At 42.2% G+C, this 13,823-nt stretch overlaps 1 protein-coding gene across 3 annotated transcripts in view; it reads left to right on the forward strand.

The window, feature by feature from the left end:
• dnah1 (dynein axonemal heavy chain 1) overlaps nt 1-13,823 on the forward strand; it is a 205,563-nt gene that overhangs the window by 176,411 nt on the left and 15,329 nt on the right. For 2 of the 3 annotated variants that reach the window (XM_062970057.1, XM_062970058.1), the window contains 11 exons: nt 2,519-2,668; nt 6,022-6,182; nt 6,624-6,849; nt 6,940-7,135; nt 8,766-8,917; nt 9,721-9,917; nt 10,149-10,293; nt 10,511-10,669; nt 11,284-11,415; nt 11,873-12,043; nt 12,322-12,501. In XM_062970057.1, coding sequence (XP_062826127.1) covers nt 2,519-2,668; nt 6,022-6,182; nt 6,624-6,849; nt 6,940-7,135; nt 8,766-8,917; nt 9,721-9,917; nt 10,149-10,293; nt 10,511-10,669; nt 11,284-11,415; nt 11,873-12,043; nt 12,322-12,501 — 1,869 coding nt within the window. Of the gene's footprint in view, nt 1-2,518; nt 2,669-6,021; nt 6,183-6,623; nt 6,850-6,939; nt 7,136-8,765; nt 8,918-9,720; nt 9,918-10,148; nt 10,294-10,510; nt 10,670-11,283; nt 11,416-11,872; nt 12,044-12,321; nt 12,502-13,823 lie in introns of those variants that run through there. The other variant, XM_062970059.1, reaches the window with a different exon arrangement.

Here is a 13,823-nt window from a genome sequence, read left to right on the forward strand (position 1 = left end):
TATATCTCTCTGTTAACTAAATGATGACATACTGCTTGGAAATCCTGACTATTAGTATTACTACTTCTACTACTATTATTATTTTATTTTCCAACTGTCGTACTGGAACAACAATGATTGTTTAGTTTAACTATAACAGTTTTTGGCAGTTCTTTGTTAGAACATTACCAATGTCAGCTGCCTCTAACCTAGCAATTTTATTTGAAGTGTTTAATGCCAGTGCTAATGCTTTTTTGCTTTTGCTTTTTGGTGTGTTTCCTTGCCAAGTACTTTTGCATTTTTATATCGCCATTTGTTCAGATTTTTTCTTCTTTTTTTATATAAATATGGACATTTTAGCTTTGTTTTTGTTTTTTGGTTTTTTTTCTCTCTCTCTCTCCCTTTTTGATGCTTTTTAAATCTCAGTTTTCCTACTTTCGATACAATCAATGTTCTCACTCTTTCAATGTTAATTTACTCTATCTTATAAGGTAAAATTTCAATAAAATATATATTTTTTTAAAATATAAAAAAAAAATCAGGAGTGTAGTGTTAGCCAGTTTGCTCCCAATACAAGCATTTCTTTTTATTGCTTTCATGCTTTGCTGAATCACCTAAAACAATGTCATGTTGGCCTAGTTTTAAATGAACACCTGCTATATTCAGTTCATTAGAAAATGAATTTATAGTTCATTAGAAAATGTTTATACAGAAGAACCCCGGTAGTCCGGGTTAAACGGGCGGACCTCAGGTCGGTCAACCCGGATCACTCGGATTACCAGGCTTCCTCTCCCTGGGGACGCAGGCTGGATCAGGAGGCGCTGCAAGCACCTCCCGATCCAGCCCTCGTCCCAACCAAGGGAGGTCTCTCCGTGGGGATGAAGGCTGGATCGGGAGGTGCTGTAAGCACCTCCCGATCCAGCCCTCGTCTCAACCGTGGGGAGGCCTCTCCGTGGGGACGCAGGCTGGATCGGGAGGTGCTTGCAGCGCCTCCCGATCCAGCCTGCGTCCCCACGGAGGGGCCTCCCCACGGTTGGGAGCACCTGCTGAACGAAGGGGTTCTCCCTCCCTTTGGCAGAGGCCTGGAGCCAGGGAAGCGACTCCCGTTTCCCTGGCTCCAAGCCTCCGCCAAAGGGAGAAAGCCCCTTCGTTCGGCAGGTGGGTGAATGGAGAGGGCCGCAAAAGCCCTCCCCGTTCACCCACCCGCCCGCCCGTGCCTCGGCTCCTTTGTCACACCGGGGCCGGCAACACCAGCGCCCGGTGTGGCGAAGGAGCCAGCCGTGCGTGTTGCTAGGTAGATAGCAAGCTACCTAACAACACGCACGGGGCGATCGCCCCTTGGGAGGTGCCCCCTGCGTGTTGGTAGGTAGCTTGCTATCTACCTAGCAACACTCAGGGGCCACCTCCCAAGGTGCGAGCGCCCCGTGTGTGTTGCTAGGTAGCTTGCTATCTACCTAGCAACACGTACGCCAGCGAGCAGGTGAACGGGGAGGGCCTTTGCAGCCCTCCCGTTCACCTGCTCGGATTGCACGGAGGCTCAGACGAGCGGGGCTCGAACGAGCGGGGTTTTACTGTATTTAGAATCCGATCATATATATCAGAGGTCCCTAAGCTAAGGCCCGCAGGCTAGATAGAGCCCTCCAAGTTAATCCCCCCCCCCGCCCTAAACTTCAGACTTAGGGTCACCCTAAGTCTAAAACAACTTGAAGGTGCACAACAACAACAAAAGCAGCAGCAGCAGGAGCAACAACAACACCACTCCTAATTAACTTATCTCATCAGCCAAAAGCAGGCCCACACTTCCCATTGAAATACTAGTAAGTTTGTGTTAGTTGCAGTTGTTCTTCATTTTAAATATTAATTCAGTGGCGCAGTGGGTTAAACTGCTGAGCTGCTGAACTTGCTGACCAAAAGGTCGGCTCAAATCCAAGGAGCAGGGTCAGCTCCCACTGTTAGCCCCAGCTTCTGCCAACCTAGCAGTTCGAAAACATGCAAATGTGAGTAGATCAATAGGTATCACTCTGCTGGGAAGGGAACGGCGTTCCATGCAGTCATACTGGCCACATGACCTTAGAGGCATCTATGGACAATGATGGCTCTTCAGCTTAGAAATGGAGATAAGCACCAACCCACAGAATCAGACATGACTAGACTTAATGTCAAGGGGAAACCTTTACCTTTTATTGTTCTTTCATAATTTTTTTGCACTACAAATAAGACTTCTGCAGTGTGCATAGGAATTCATTCATGGTTTTTTTTTTAAAAAAAAAAACTATAGACCAGCCCTCAAACAGTCTCAGGGACCATGACCCGCCCTTCTGTTTAAAAAGTTTGAGAACCCTGATCTATATGAATGTCAGAGCTTAGAAAGTTTCTCTTCAGACTTCTGATCCCAGAATCCCAAACTAGCATGTCCCAAAAAGTAGCTTTTTCAGACTTCAGTTTTAATTATCTTTGTCTTTCATTTTCAAGATGGATATACCCCTATTGTCAGAAGTGCTGAGTTGCTTTGTATTGTCTTCTTTTCTTTTTTTTTTAGGAGAAAGATTCTGGCTTAGATACATCTAAGTTGAGTGACCGGGACTTCCTGCGCAGCTTGGAAAATGCTATTCGTTTTGGAAAGCCATTTCTCCTGGAGAATGTAGGGGAAGAACTGGACCCAGCTCTTGAACCTGTCTTGCTGAAACAGGTGCCCTATCACATCCGTGTGCGGAGAGGTGTCTTAGAGCTTGGAAATTATGCATTGCATTACCCATGTTGGCTAGCATCCTGTTAGTGCCATTTACAGATGTAAACCCATCTTATGCCTCTGTATTTAGGGCTTTTTCCATTAGGGATATTGGTATTCTCTTCTGCCCTCCACACAACTATTGCTCTCCCACAACTTGCCATTTAGTCATGGCAGCCCCTGCTATTCTGTTGCTGTATGGAGGGAGGCAATCGGAGAAGCTTCTGATCATGTTCTTGTAACCAGACACAGCCTCTTTAGAGGCTGAACATCATAAGTGTTAAACATGAACAATTTCACTGTTAGCAGCAGATCATTTTCACAATGAGTAACATTTTATTTAATCATTTCAGAAATGTGAGATATTTCAAACTATTGAGACATTTTGGTCATTTTAGTCCTGGGGAAAAGACATCAATAAAAATAAAGCTGAAAGTAAAATGCCAATAATACATTATGAAACTCATTGCTCACGAATAGTGGGTAGAAAACTACTCTTGAAGAATAACTAGTGCTGAGTAACATGTTGCTTATTTGAATTATGAATCCAAACTCTCATAAATCCTTTATGAGATTAAGTGGCTTTTGTGATCTTTCTTCTGCCATCACTGGATGGTGTCAGGGGTATCCTAGAATCAGGGCAAAATGACTCATTCCAGTCTTGCATTTTAAGTCATGACTTTAGAACAACATGTGTGAATCATAAGTAAATGAAAGAGATAGATTACCACTGAGGAGTTTGCATCAGGACACGGTGTGTCATCCTTCTGCCATCAGTTTTTCTCTTTCGTAACTCCTTTGTACTAACTGGTCTCTGAGCCCACCCTCTATGTTGGTTGGTGGGTCAGATTGTCTATAATTGCGACTGAGGAGCAAGGTAACTATAATCAATCCTGGGTTGTTTCAACTTTCTGTTTGTGGACCTGAAACTCTTCACTAGCACAATCCAGTTTTGCTTGATCCAAGTCACAACTTCTTCTTTTTTTCTTTTTCTTTTTGCAGTATGGAGGTGGCATCCTTCATGCCAAGTCTTGCTCCTTTCTTGTGTTTCACATAAAGGGATTTCCAATCTGTGGATCATACGTACCACCTTGACAGGAAAGGCCAATCCCACCTTCCCAAATCTGTCCTTCCTTAGCTCAGATCAGACTGTTGTGCTCCAGTTAATTCAGTTGTTACTGAATTTGAAGGTTTTATTGATTAGATTCAGTGGATGCTATCTGCTTGAATAGAGATTGGCTTGATTCAGTGCATTTAGCTTTTTCTACTCTATCAGGGTTGCTATGTTTCATTTGCCTTGGGTCAGAGACAGTTGAGCTCAGGAGAGTGGCCTGAGGAGGAATCTATTTTGTTTTTGAATTTACCACCCTAACGGAAATGGTTTATTCACAGCCCTGATCTCTCCTCTAATGAGGAGTTAAGGGGCGGCTGGCCAGTAGCCGATACACAATTTAACCAATTCCATGGGAAAGGCCAACTTACCCTTCCTGAGGGTAAGCAGAGGCTGGATGGCCATCTGTCAGGGGTGCTTTGAACGCGATTTCCTGCTACTTGGCAGGGGATTGGACTGGATGGCCCATGAGGTCTCTTCCAACTCTACTATTCTATGATTCTATGAGGACTCAGATCAGGACCCACTTTATGCCACAGAGGAACAGGTGATGGGATGCACAACGTGAAGGATTAAGTGTCCAATCTGGGTAATGCAGCTTGAGGAGCATGAAAGGTTTAGGTGCTGAAAGCAAAGTTTAAATGCCAAAATAAAAGATTAGATGGCAAAAACAATGAGTTGGCTGGACAACTGAGGGCCTCTGGAGGCTGAAAGCACACAAAAATTGCACTCTTCTGATTCTTCTTTTTGTTTCTAAGGAGCCAAAAAGTGTGGAGAAATTAACAAGGTTTAAAAAAAAGAGAGAGAGCACTTTTCACCTGTCTCTTCTATGAGGGCTTCTGAATCTTCAGTGTCTCTGATGCATTCAGGCAAACAAAAGAAAGACACGAGAAGGAATTTTCTCCAGAATATGTTTCTATTTGTCTATTTGAACTGGATGAGTTCCCAATCCTTAGAAATCTGATCTAAGGCTAAGCAGAAGTCTTATGTTATAACTTTTCCAGTTGTTATTGCTTATATTATGAAAGATGTATGATCTCACTCAGATGTGGCTATGGTAAGCCTTGTCATAGAATCATAGAGTTGGAAGAGACCTCATGGGCCATCCAGTCCAACCCCCTGCATTGTCTATACTAAACATTTCTAATTTTTTTCTTCAAGAGGTAATAGAAGAAGTAAAATCACCCTTTACTGATGTGGCAGGATTTGTTTCAGAAACATTTTCCTATAGATGTGGTTGATGGACTTGAAATTCCATACACTGAAAGTTTTGACTTTGGTTGCTAATATAGCTTCTTGAAGAATCCCGGAGTTGAGGGTGTTTATAGTGCATAAGGAGTTGTGTGTTTTTCATATTTAGATTCCTCTTTTGTTCCTAAAGTGAATTCAGTATCTTATCAATTAATTTTTCTGTCTTTTTTTGTCCTGATCTCAAAGCACTGCAGGAAAATGAGTGGATGATGATGATGATGATGATAATAATAATGATCCTGGTGGTGATCGGCACATTGGGTGCTATGCCAAAAGATCTCAGCCAGCATTTGGAAACAATAGACATTGAGAAAGTTATGATCTGTCATCTGCAAAAGGCCACCCTACTGGGATCTGTGCGCATCATCTGAAAATACATCACACAGTCCTAAACACTTGGGAAGTGTTCGACTTGTGATTTTGTGATACGAAATCCAGCATATCTATCTTGTTTGCTGTGTCATACAATGTTGTAGTGTCAATAATAATAATAATTTGTTGCCCTCCTCTTCTAACAGCTCGAGGGAACAAAAGGCTTTTGTAAATCTAAACTTTAGTTTGTCTCTTCAAGCTGAATACTAAAGTTTAATGGGCGTCTTCTTTCACCTAGTCTTATTACTTAGTTGGTGGGTGGTTTATGTGTTAGACCACTGGCCATTTCTTTTCTTTTCTCTGAAACAGTGGCCTGCCATCACCAGGAACATGGGACTAGCCCCTCCCTCTTAGGTAAGGGTGATTGCCTGTGAAGCACTAGGATGGATCCAGATCCAGCATGAAGGATTCCCGCCCCAGAACTACAGAAAATGACCTTCATAGTTAGTGCTGATGTTCCTCTCACACACTGTCATTGAAAAAGAAGTCTAGCAAGATCATAATACTTGCCTAAGATAGAATTTGGTCTATCTGTTCTGCATAGAATTGTATACATTTTAACTTTTCCTTTGATTCACAGACTTACAAACAACAGGGAAGCACTGTGCTGAAACTAGGTGACACAGTGATTCCGTATCATGAAGATTTCAAGATGTATATCACCACCAACCTGCCTAACCCGCACTACACACCAGAGCTATCCACCAAGCTGACCCTGATTAACTTCACCCTATCCCCCAGGTAATAATGCTTTCCTGACCTTTTCCCTGTATCCCAAGCCAGAGCTTGGCCCTTGTTCTTCTATTTCTGAATAGCAGAAGCTGTGTCCACAGTAATAAAGATATTAATTTGTGAGTTTTGATGAATAACAAAACTATGCTTTTCATTTTTGATATTTCCTATTTGCCAATGGTACATTCTTTGGGTCCTGTTTAGGGTCCCGATTAGGAAGAAAAGCGCGATACAAATAAAGACTTGTTGTTGTTGTTGTTGTTGTTGTTCTATCTTTTCTTGCTTTCCTTAAATCATGTCAGCATCCCCCACCCCTACCCCCGCCAAACTGTAGTCTTGACAGCTCAAACTATGACCTTGACAAGCTTAGTAGGCTGACGGTTTGCAAATAGGATCAGTCAAAACCAAGCTACAGTTATGTAGGGTTTGATTTATTTCTTTATTTTACAGTGGCTTAGAGGACCAGTTGCTAGGCCAAGTAGTAGCTGAAGAGCGTCCTGACTTAGAAGAGGCTAAGAACCAGCTGATTGTCAGTAATGCCAAGATGCGCCAAGAGCTGAAGGAGATAGAAGATCAGATCCTCTATCGTCTCAGCTCCTCTGAGGGGAACCCTGTTGATGATTTGGAGCTCATCAAAGTGTTGGAGGCATCCAAGCTAAAAGCAGGGGAAATTCAGGTTGGCGACTGATTTGCAGTTCCAGAAGTTCACTGTTCCTTCTGATATATCCTGAAACTGCATTTTGTGTTGGTCTTGTGTTTTTCCCAGGCCAAAGTGAAGATAGCTGAGCAGACAGAGAAGGACATTGATATCACTCGGCTGGAGTATATACCAGTGGCAGTCCGCACCCAGATCCTGTTCTTCTGTGTCTCAGATCTGTCCAATGTTGACCCCATGTACCAGTATTCATTGGAATGGTTCCTCAACATATTCTTGACAGGAATTTCAAACTCTGAAAGAGCAGGTAGCTTTAGTAACTTAGTAGGAAACCTCACTGATCCAAAAAACTCCAGTGTCTTTTATACTGTGATCATGACTAAAGAGGCATAAATAGCGCTGTTCAGATTTTGTAAAGAATTTTGGCTGGCATCCAGTTCAGTATTTACAATGTTGTAAACCAGATGTATATTATAAATATTGAAATTCACGTTTACAGTCACAGCACAACAGTAAATAAACCCCTAAACCAGGTCTGCACAACTTGCAGGCCTCCAGGTGTTTTGGACTCCAGCTCCCAGAATTTCTGGCCATTGGACAAGTTTCTAGGAGTTGGAGGCCCAAACATCTGGAGGTGGCAGGTTGTGTTGGCCTGCCCTAAACCCACTTCAGAAGCCAGGCACCCACACTGAGGCATTGAGGAGTGGAGTGCTAAATGATGACATGCAAGCAAGGTGTCGTGCAAAAAGCACTTCTTATGAGACTGCATGGGGTGCAGCTATCTGGCTTGCAAGATAGATTTGGAGGGATTGAATCGGGAGATGTAGCTAAAACAACATAGATCTGGTCAATATCTAGTAGAAAGATCTATGGCTTGGCCAGCAGTTAAAGCAGAACATATCTATGGTCAGAATTAAAACCTCCATGCAGTTTAAAATAGGATTAGCACCCAAAGCACCACCCAATTCTATCTTCCATTGCAGTCTAGACTGTCTGTCTATTGTGATCTATCTATTGGAAGTCTTGGTCTTGAAGAATTGGTGAACCAGTAAAGTACACTTGAATGTAATTCACAGAAAGATCTTTTAAGAGAATACTTACATCCTCTCAATTGAGATTATAAATGAAGTCCTACAAGTTCATTGCCAATATTGTAGAATCTCAATCTGGTTACAGTATTGGGTTCAGATATTATTTGCTCTTTATTCCTCATTTCAGGTATCACTGATGATGGTAGCAACAACATTCCCTAGCCTGCAAGACTAGCAAATATATACATGTCCCTGAAACAAGATTCCATGCTGCCATTTTGCTCTCACCTTATCTTAATATTACCCTATTAATTTTAAAATCATTTTTATCTATTAAAATATTTATACCTTTCCCTGTGCCACAAGACCTTATATGATGGTTCTCGTTTGTGCCTTCAGATAACATCTGATTTATGGTAGACTTAGGGGGATTCTATCACAGGTTTTTCTTGGCAAGATTTATTCAGTGGAAGTTTGCCATCGCTTTTGCGACTCACCCAGTGGGTTTCCATGGCTGCATAGGCATTTGAATCTTGGTTTCCCAGGGTCCTAGTTCAGCACTCAAAGCTACATTAGGCCGGTTCCCTAGACCTCAGGGAAGTGTATAAATAATGTGAATTTAATATTACCCTGGATGTGTGTGTTATTTAAGGATGTTAACTTCTGAATTGATGTACCAATTCAGTCGTGAATGTGTTTTTAAGTACCTTTTAAGTAAATTTTAAGTACCATCAGAGATCCTTATGGTCTTTCTGAATTCAGGCAGTGTTCAGGATGTAGTCATCATACTAAGGGGAAGCATGAGGCAAGTTTCTAATTCATAGTGCTGTTCAGTTGAATGTGATTCAGTGCTAAATACTGTGGTGATCTCTACCTCCTTCTTGCTCTCTTCGTGGTTATTTTCAGATACTCTGAAGAAGCGGATAGCAAATATCAATAAGTACCTTACCTTCAGTCTCTACAGCAATGTATGCCGGAGCCTCTTTGAGAAGCACAAGCTCATGTTTGCATTCCTAGTGTGCATCCGAATCATGATGAATGAAGGAAAAATAGATATGGTGAGCAAATGACAAGTAAATGCCTCAGAAGGACATGCAGATCATACTATTTCATGTCACTGTTTGTTTAAATCTCTGGAGAGAAGGACTAAATAATGTTGGATTGTCTATTCCACCAGACACACACAGAAACACCCACATACTCTTTTGTAACCATTCTTATGTTATAAAAGATGGGCAAGGATTGTTTAGCTGCTATAGGGGACAAAGTAGTTACTCAAAAACATTAATGAGTAACCCACCTTAAGTTTAATTGTGTTTAATTGTCTCTCCCCAATCCAAACACTTTTCCCTGGCCAAATTGCCTGATCCAAGATGCTCATGGGAACAATGGCATAGTAGTCATTCCTAGTTGTCTTTGTTTTCACGGAAAGACTGACTTAATTGGGAAAGTGGGGAGAGGAGAATCCTTGGCCATTTAATTTAAATTCAGGTAAGCAAGAAAAAAAAAAGAAAGGGGGCAGATAAAATCAGACATGGGCCCAGAAAGAGCTATCTTCTGACACCTTGAAAAACTGTTGGGCTGGGGGTGGGAAAGTCTAATATTATTTGCCCAGCTTTGTTCTAAAGTATGTCCTTAATGCAACAGTGACGACTACCAAAATAATACATTTCCCCAAATAGCCCCTAAATGCCACTGCTAAATAATAGCATTGATTGGCCACAGCTACATTTGTAAATGTTTTATCAAGTGCTGATAACAAGATAAATTGAGTATATTGCCACTTCTAGCCAATATTCACAGAGAGAAATTTGGGGAAAAAAGATCAATCTTCCTACATTTTCGTGTTTTCAACTTATAGGATGAGTGGCGATACCTCATTTCTGGTGGTGCTGTGAAAGTCATGCGAGATAATCCAGCTCCTGCCTGGCTATATGAAAGAGCATGGAATGATATCCTGGCCTTAACCAACCTGCACAATTTTTCCTCCTTTGCCGACGATTTTGTGTCAAATCTGTATGCTTTCCGAAAAATCTTTGACAGTTCTGAACCTCACAGGTGATTTTTCCTTCAGAACCCAGAATGGTTGCAGATATTGTTGTTTCCTTGGCCCAGCCTCATCCCCCATGCCATTCCACCACATGCCAATAAAAAAAATTAAGTGAAAAGGATGATTCTGTCCAGGAAATTCCTAGAGAAACGATGGGCCTTGACATCTGTTTTCTAGCCCTGAACTTGGAACATTTTCTATGCATAATATACCTGATATAACCTGTTCCTGTTTTACAGGGAGCCTCTACCTGGCATTTGGAATACCAAACTGGATCAATTCCAGAAGTTGCTGGTTCTGCGCTGCCTGCGAGGGGACAAAGTCACCAATGCAATGCAGGAGTTTGTAGCTGAAAATTTGGGACAAAGTTTTATTGAGCCACAGGTAGGAAACCATTGTAGAACAGGAGACCAGCAGAGGTATCTGTTTGCTTAGGCAATAGTCCTCTGCCCTTGTGTGTTTTCTGTTTCCTGCTCTGTTCAACTAGCAACTGCCTCATTTTCTACAAGCAAATGAAAACATTGAAAGGAGATGTGTGGGTCCTTGGCTGTGAGCAGACTTCCTTTCCTAAGAGCAACATCCCTCCTTTTCCTTTTTTCAGACTGCAAACCTCTCTGCAGTGTTTAAAGAGTCTGCTGCAACTACTCCGCTGATATTCGTCCTCTCTCCAGGCACTGACCCAGCTGCTGATCTCTACAAATTTGCTGAAGAAATGAAGTTTTCCAAAAAGCTGTCTGCCATTTCTCTTGGCCAGGGACAAGTAAGAGCCCATAGCAAAGCTTACTCTAAATTGCTCTCTAGTACATCTATTTTGCTGGATGCTTTCGTATTAACTGGCACCTAAGTCAAAGAACTAGGAATGTGCTCAATTCCATTAATAGATTTTTAAGTAGAAAAAGGGAGCCTGACCAAGGTGAAATACAGCAATTCCCCAACACCCAAGATCACTGTCCACCAGTTACAAAAGCCACATATCCTCCCCTTTCACTTTGCACTGCAGGCCTGTTTTAGACACCAAGGAAACAGCTCTCCAAGGGCTCCATGGCTCAGTGTAGAATAATAGGTCTACATGTGGCTCTATGTTAAGCTGAAGCATATATGACCATCCATGTTTTGTGAGGAATGGGCAGGATCATAGAAACATCTGGTTATATGATCCTGCCCACTCCTCATGAAGCATGGGAAGCATGGTGGTATCTCCATGGTCAGGTATGAAATGATTATAGCAATGCTGAGACAGGTCTTGATGTCTGGTTATGGAGATATAACTAAGGAGTTCTGCAATCTGCCCACTTCCCAAAAGGTATGGACTGGCTATGCATGCATAACTTTGAAGATCTGTGGCTGATTGTATAATTCTGTTTTACTTCTTAGGGCCCCCGTGCAGAAGCCATGATGCGCAATGCTATGGAGCGGGGAAAGTGGGTCTTCTTCCAGAATTGCCACTTAGCTCCAAGTTGGATGCCTTCTTTGGAGAGACTGATTGAAGGCATCAACCCTGACAAGGTGACAAACATGTATTTGGTGGCCATTTTGATTGTTTCCGTCTTCTGTAAACTGTTATGCTAGGGACTTCTTAGTGGAAGGGTTTTGCCACTCCCTGGTGGACTTCAGTGGACTAAATCATTGCTTCATGTTTGGCTATAAGGCAATACATATGTGGAATTATTATACTGTGTTCAGATGCACAGGATTGCATAATACAGTTGGATACTCTCCTAAGAGTATAGTGCACTTTTGAAGTAGCATATATTTGAAAGTTCGGTGTGGTTGAATGGTCTTCTTAGCAGAAATTATTCATGTTTCCTTCTTCTCAACCTTATCCCAAAACATCTATGTTTAGTTTGTGCATGATGGGAAAACATTTCTCTGAAGGGAGGGAGAACTGACTCTTTAATAGAAACATTGCTTCTTAAGAGTACAAATCAAATTCTTTCCCTTGGCTCCCATTTCCCTGGTCCAGGTGCATCGCGACTTCCGGCTTTGGCTCACCAGTTTGCCCAGTAACAAGTTCCCTGTGTCAATCCTCCAGAATGGATCCAAGATGACCATTGAGCCCCCTCGGGGAGTAAAGGCCAATTTGCTGAAGTCATACAATAGTCTGAGCAATGACTTCTTGAACTCCTGCAGCAAGGTGAGAAATTCTTCCCCTTTCACCCTCCCACCTTCAGACAATATTGTACCTTTACTAGCTTTCTCTGACTTAATCAAAGAAACGGTTGACTGTCAGCTTTTGAGCCAATCCGAAATAAACTTCCCACTCTTCCTAACATCTACTCTTGTGCCTCTATACCACAATTAATATACTCTTGTGCTTCTATACCACACACACCTATCCTAACATTTTAGCCCCTGATATTTAGAAATGTACAAAACTCTGCCAACTTGTAACATTATATTGATGCCTTGCAGAATTCAGAGTTCAAGTCTTTGCTCCTCTCACTTTGCCTCTTTCATGGAAATGCTCTGGAAAGAAGGAAGTTTGGGCCACTTGGATTCAACATTCCCTATGAGTTCACAGATGGAGATCTGCGCATCTGCATCAGCCAGCTAAAGATGTTTCTAGATGAATATGAAGACATCCCTTACAAGGTGGGATTCTGGTAGTGTGGAGTACTGAGTAGGGCTGTGCAAGGATCCGTTTTGCAAAATGGGCTCCAGCTGTTTCGGCCACCACCATTTTTTCCCCATCCACAACAGACAATGTGGCTGCCGAAAATATCTGCCTTCAGTTTCCTTTGGCTACACGTGGAGTATGGGTGGAGTGCAGAGAAGAATAGGAGGAAAGCCACTCACATGCTCCGTGTTCTATCTCAGTTCCTTCGCTGCTCATAGGATATTGCTTTTGGACTCAATTCCAATCTTTTCATTTGACAATTTCATTTATGGGCTGTGAAAGGGCATTTGGGGGGTGCTTGTTTAAATATTGGGGTGGTTTAATGAAGGAAGGTGATAACCTGGCTCCCTTGAATCCCCAAAGAGAGAATTCAATTCCTCCCATGGTCTAATTGAAGGATATTAGAGGAAAGAACCCCAGAAAAAGTGGTTTCTTCTTTGTGGTCTCTGTAAAATTGCACATGTAGGTCTCTTGCACCTGCACAGTCAGTTTCTGAACTCTCTAGAAGCTCTTATGAGATACATTTTGGCAGAAGCCTCATAAGAGCTTCTACAGAGTTCCGAAACTGACTGCACAGGTGACCCAAATGTGTGAATGAGACCCATCTGTGCGAATTTCACAGATGACCACTTGAAGAAACATGATTACAGGTAAGCAACCCATTCTTCTTAAGCCTGGTGCCTTAACCCAGGGCTATCTGAAGGAGACTCAAGAAAAGGACGTTAGAACAGTGGTTTCTTAAGCCTGGTGCCTTAATCCAGGTCTAGCAGAAGGAGATTAAAAGAAAGAACTTAAGACTGATGCCCTAAAAATGATGGAAAGAAGAGCCTCGTAAGTTCCCCATTGCCGCTAATGGGCCAGATCTTCCTGTATCTTTCAGCTGCTGAACTGAAAAATTGATTTTTTTTCCCTGCCTAATTCCCGAAAAATGGATTGGGGGGTGGGACACTGAAGATGGAAGCATAACTTGATGTTCAGTGTGACCCGAACAGACATGCCCTCACTGTAACCAAAAGATTCTACACCTGGAAGGATAAGAATCAGCCTTATTAGGAATGTTGTTAAATAGCATGGAGTTCAAGAATTGTGTTTGATTAAAAACATTTGGTATCATTTTTCTAGATTTCCCGAAAAGGACCATATGTCAAGGACAGAACGCCACAAGATTCAAAGTAACAGAGTTTATTAGATTACAGAACTCAAAAAATGCCCGTAAAACACAAGGGCCAGGCAGTTTTTGCCTTTAGGAGCAAAAAGGGGCAAAAGTAAATGTTCAAAAGATAAACCGGATTAAACC

This window comes from Anolis carolinensis, chromosome 2, assembly GCF_035594765.1.
Source record: "Anolis carolinensis isolate JA03-04 chromosome 2, rAnoCar3.1.pri, whole genome shotgun sequence".
Taxonomy (NCBI): domain Eukaryota; kingdom Metazoa; phylum Chordata; class Lepidosauria; order Squamata; family Dactyloidae; genus Anolis; species Anolis carolinensis.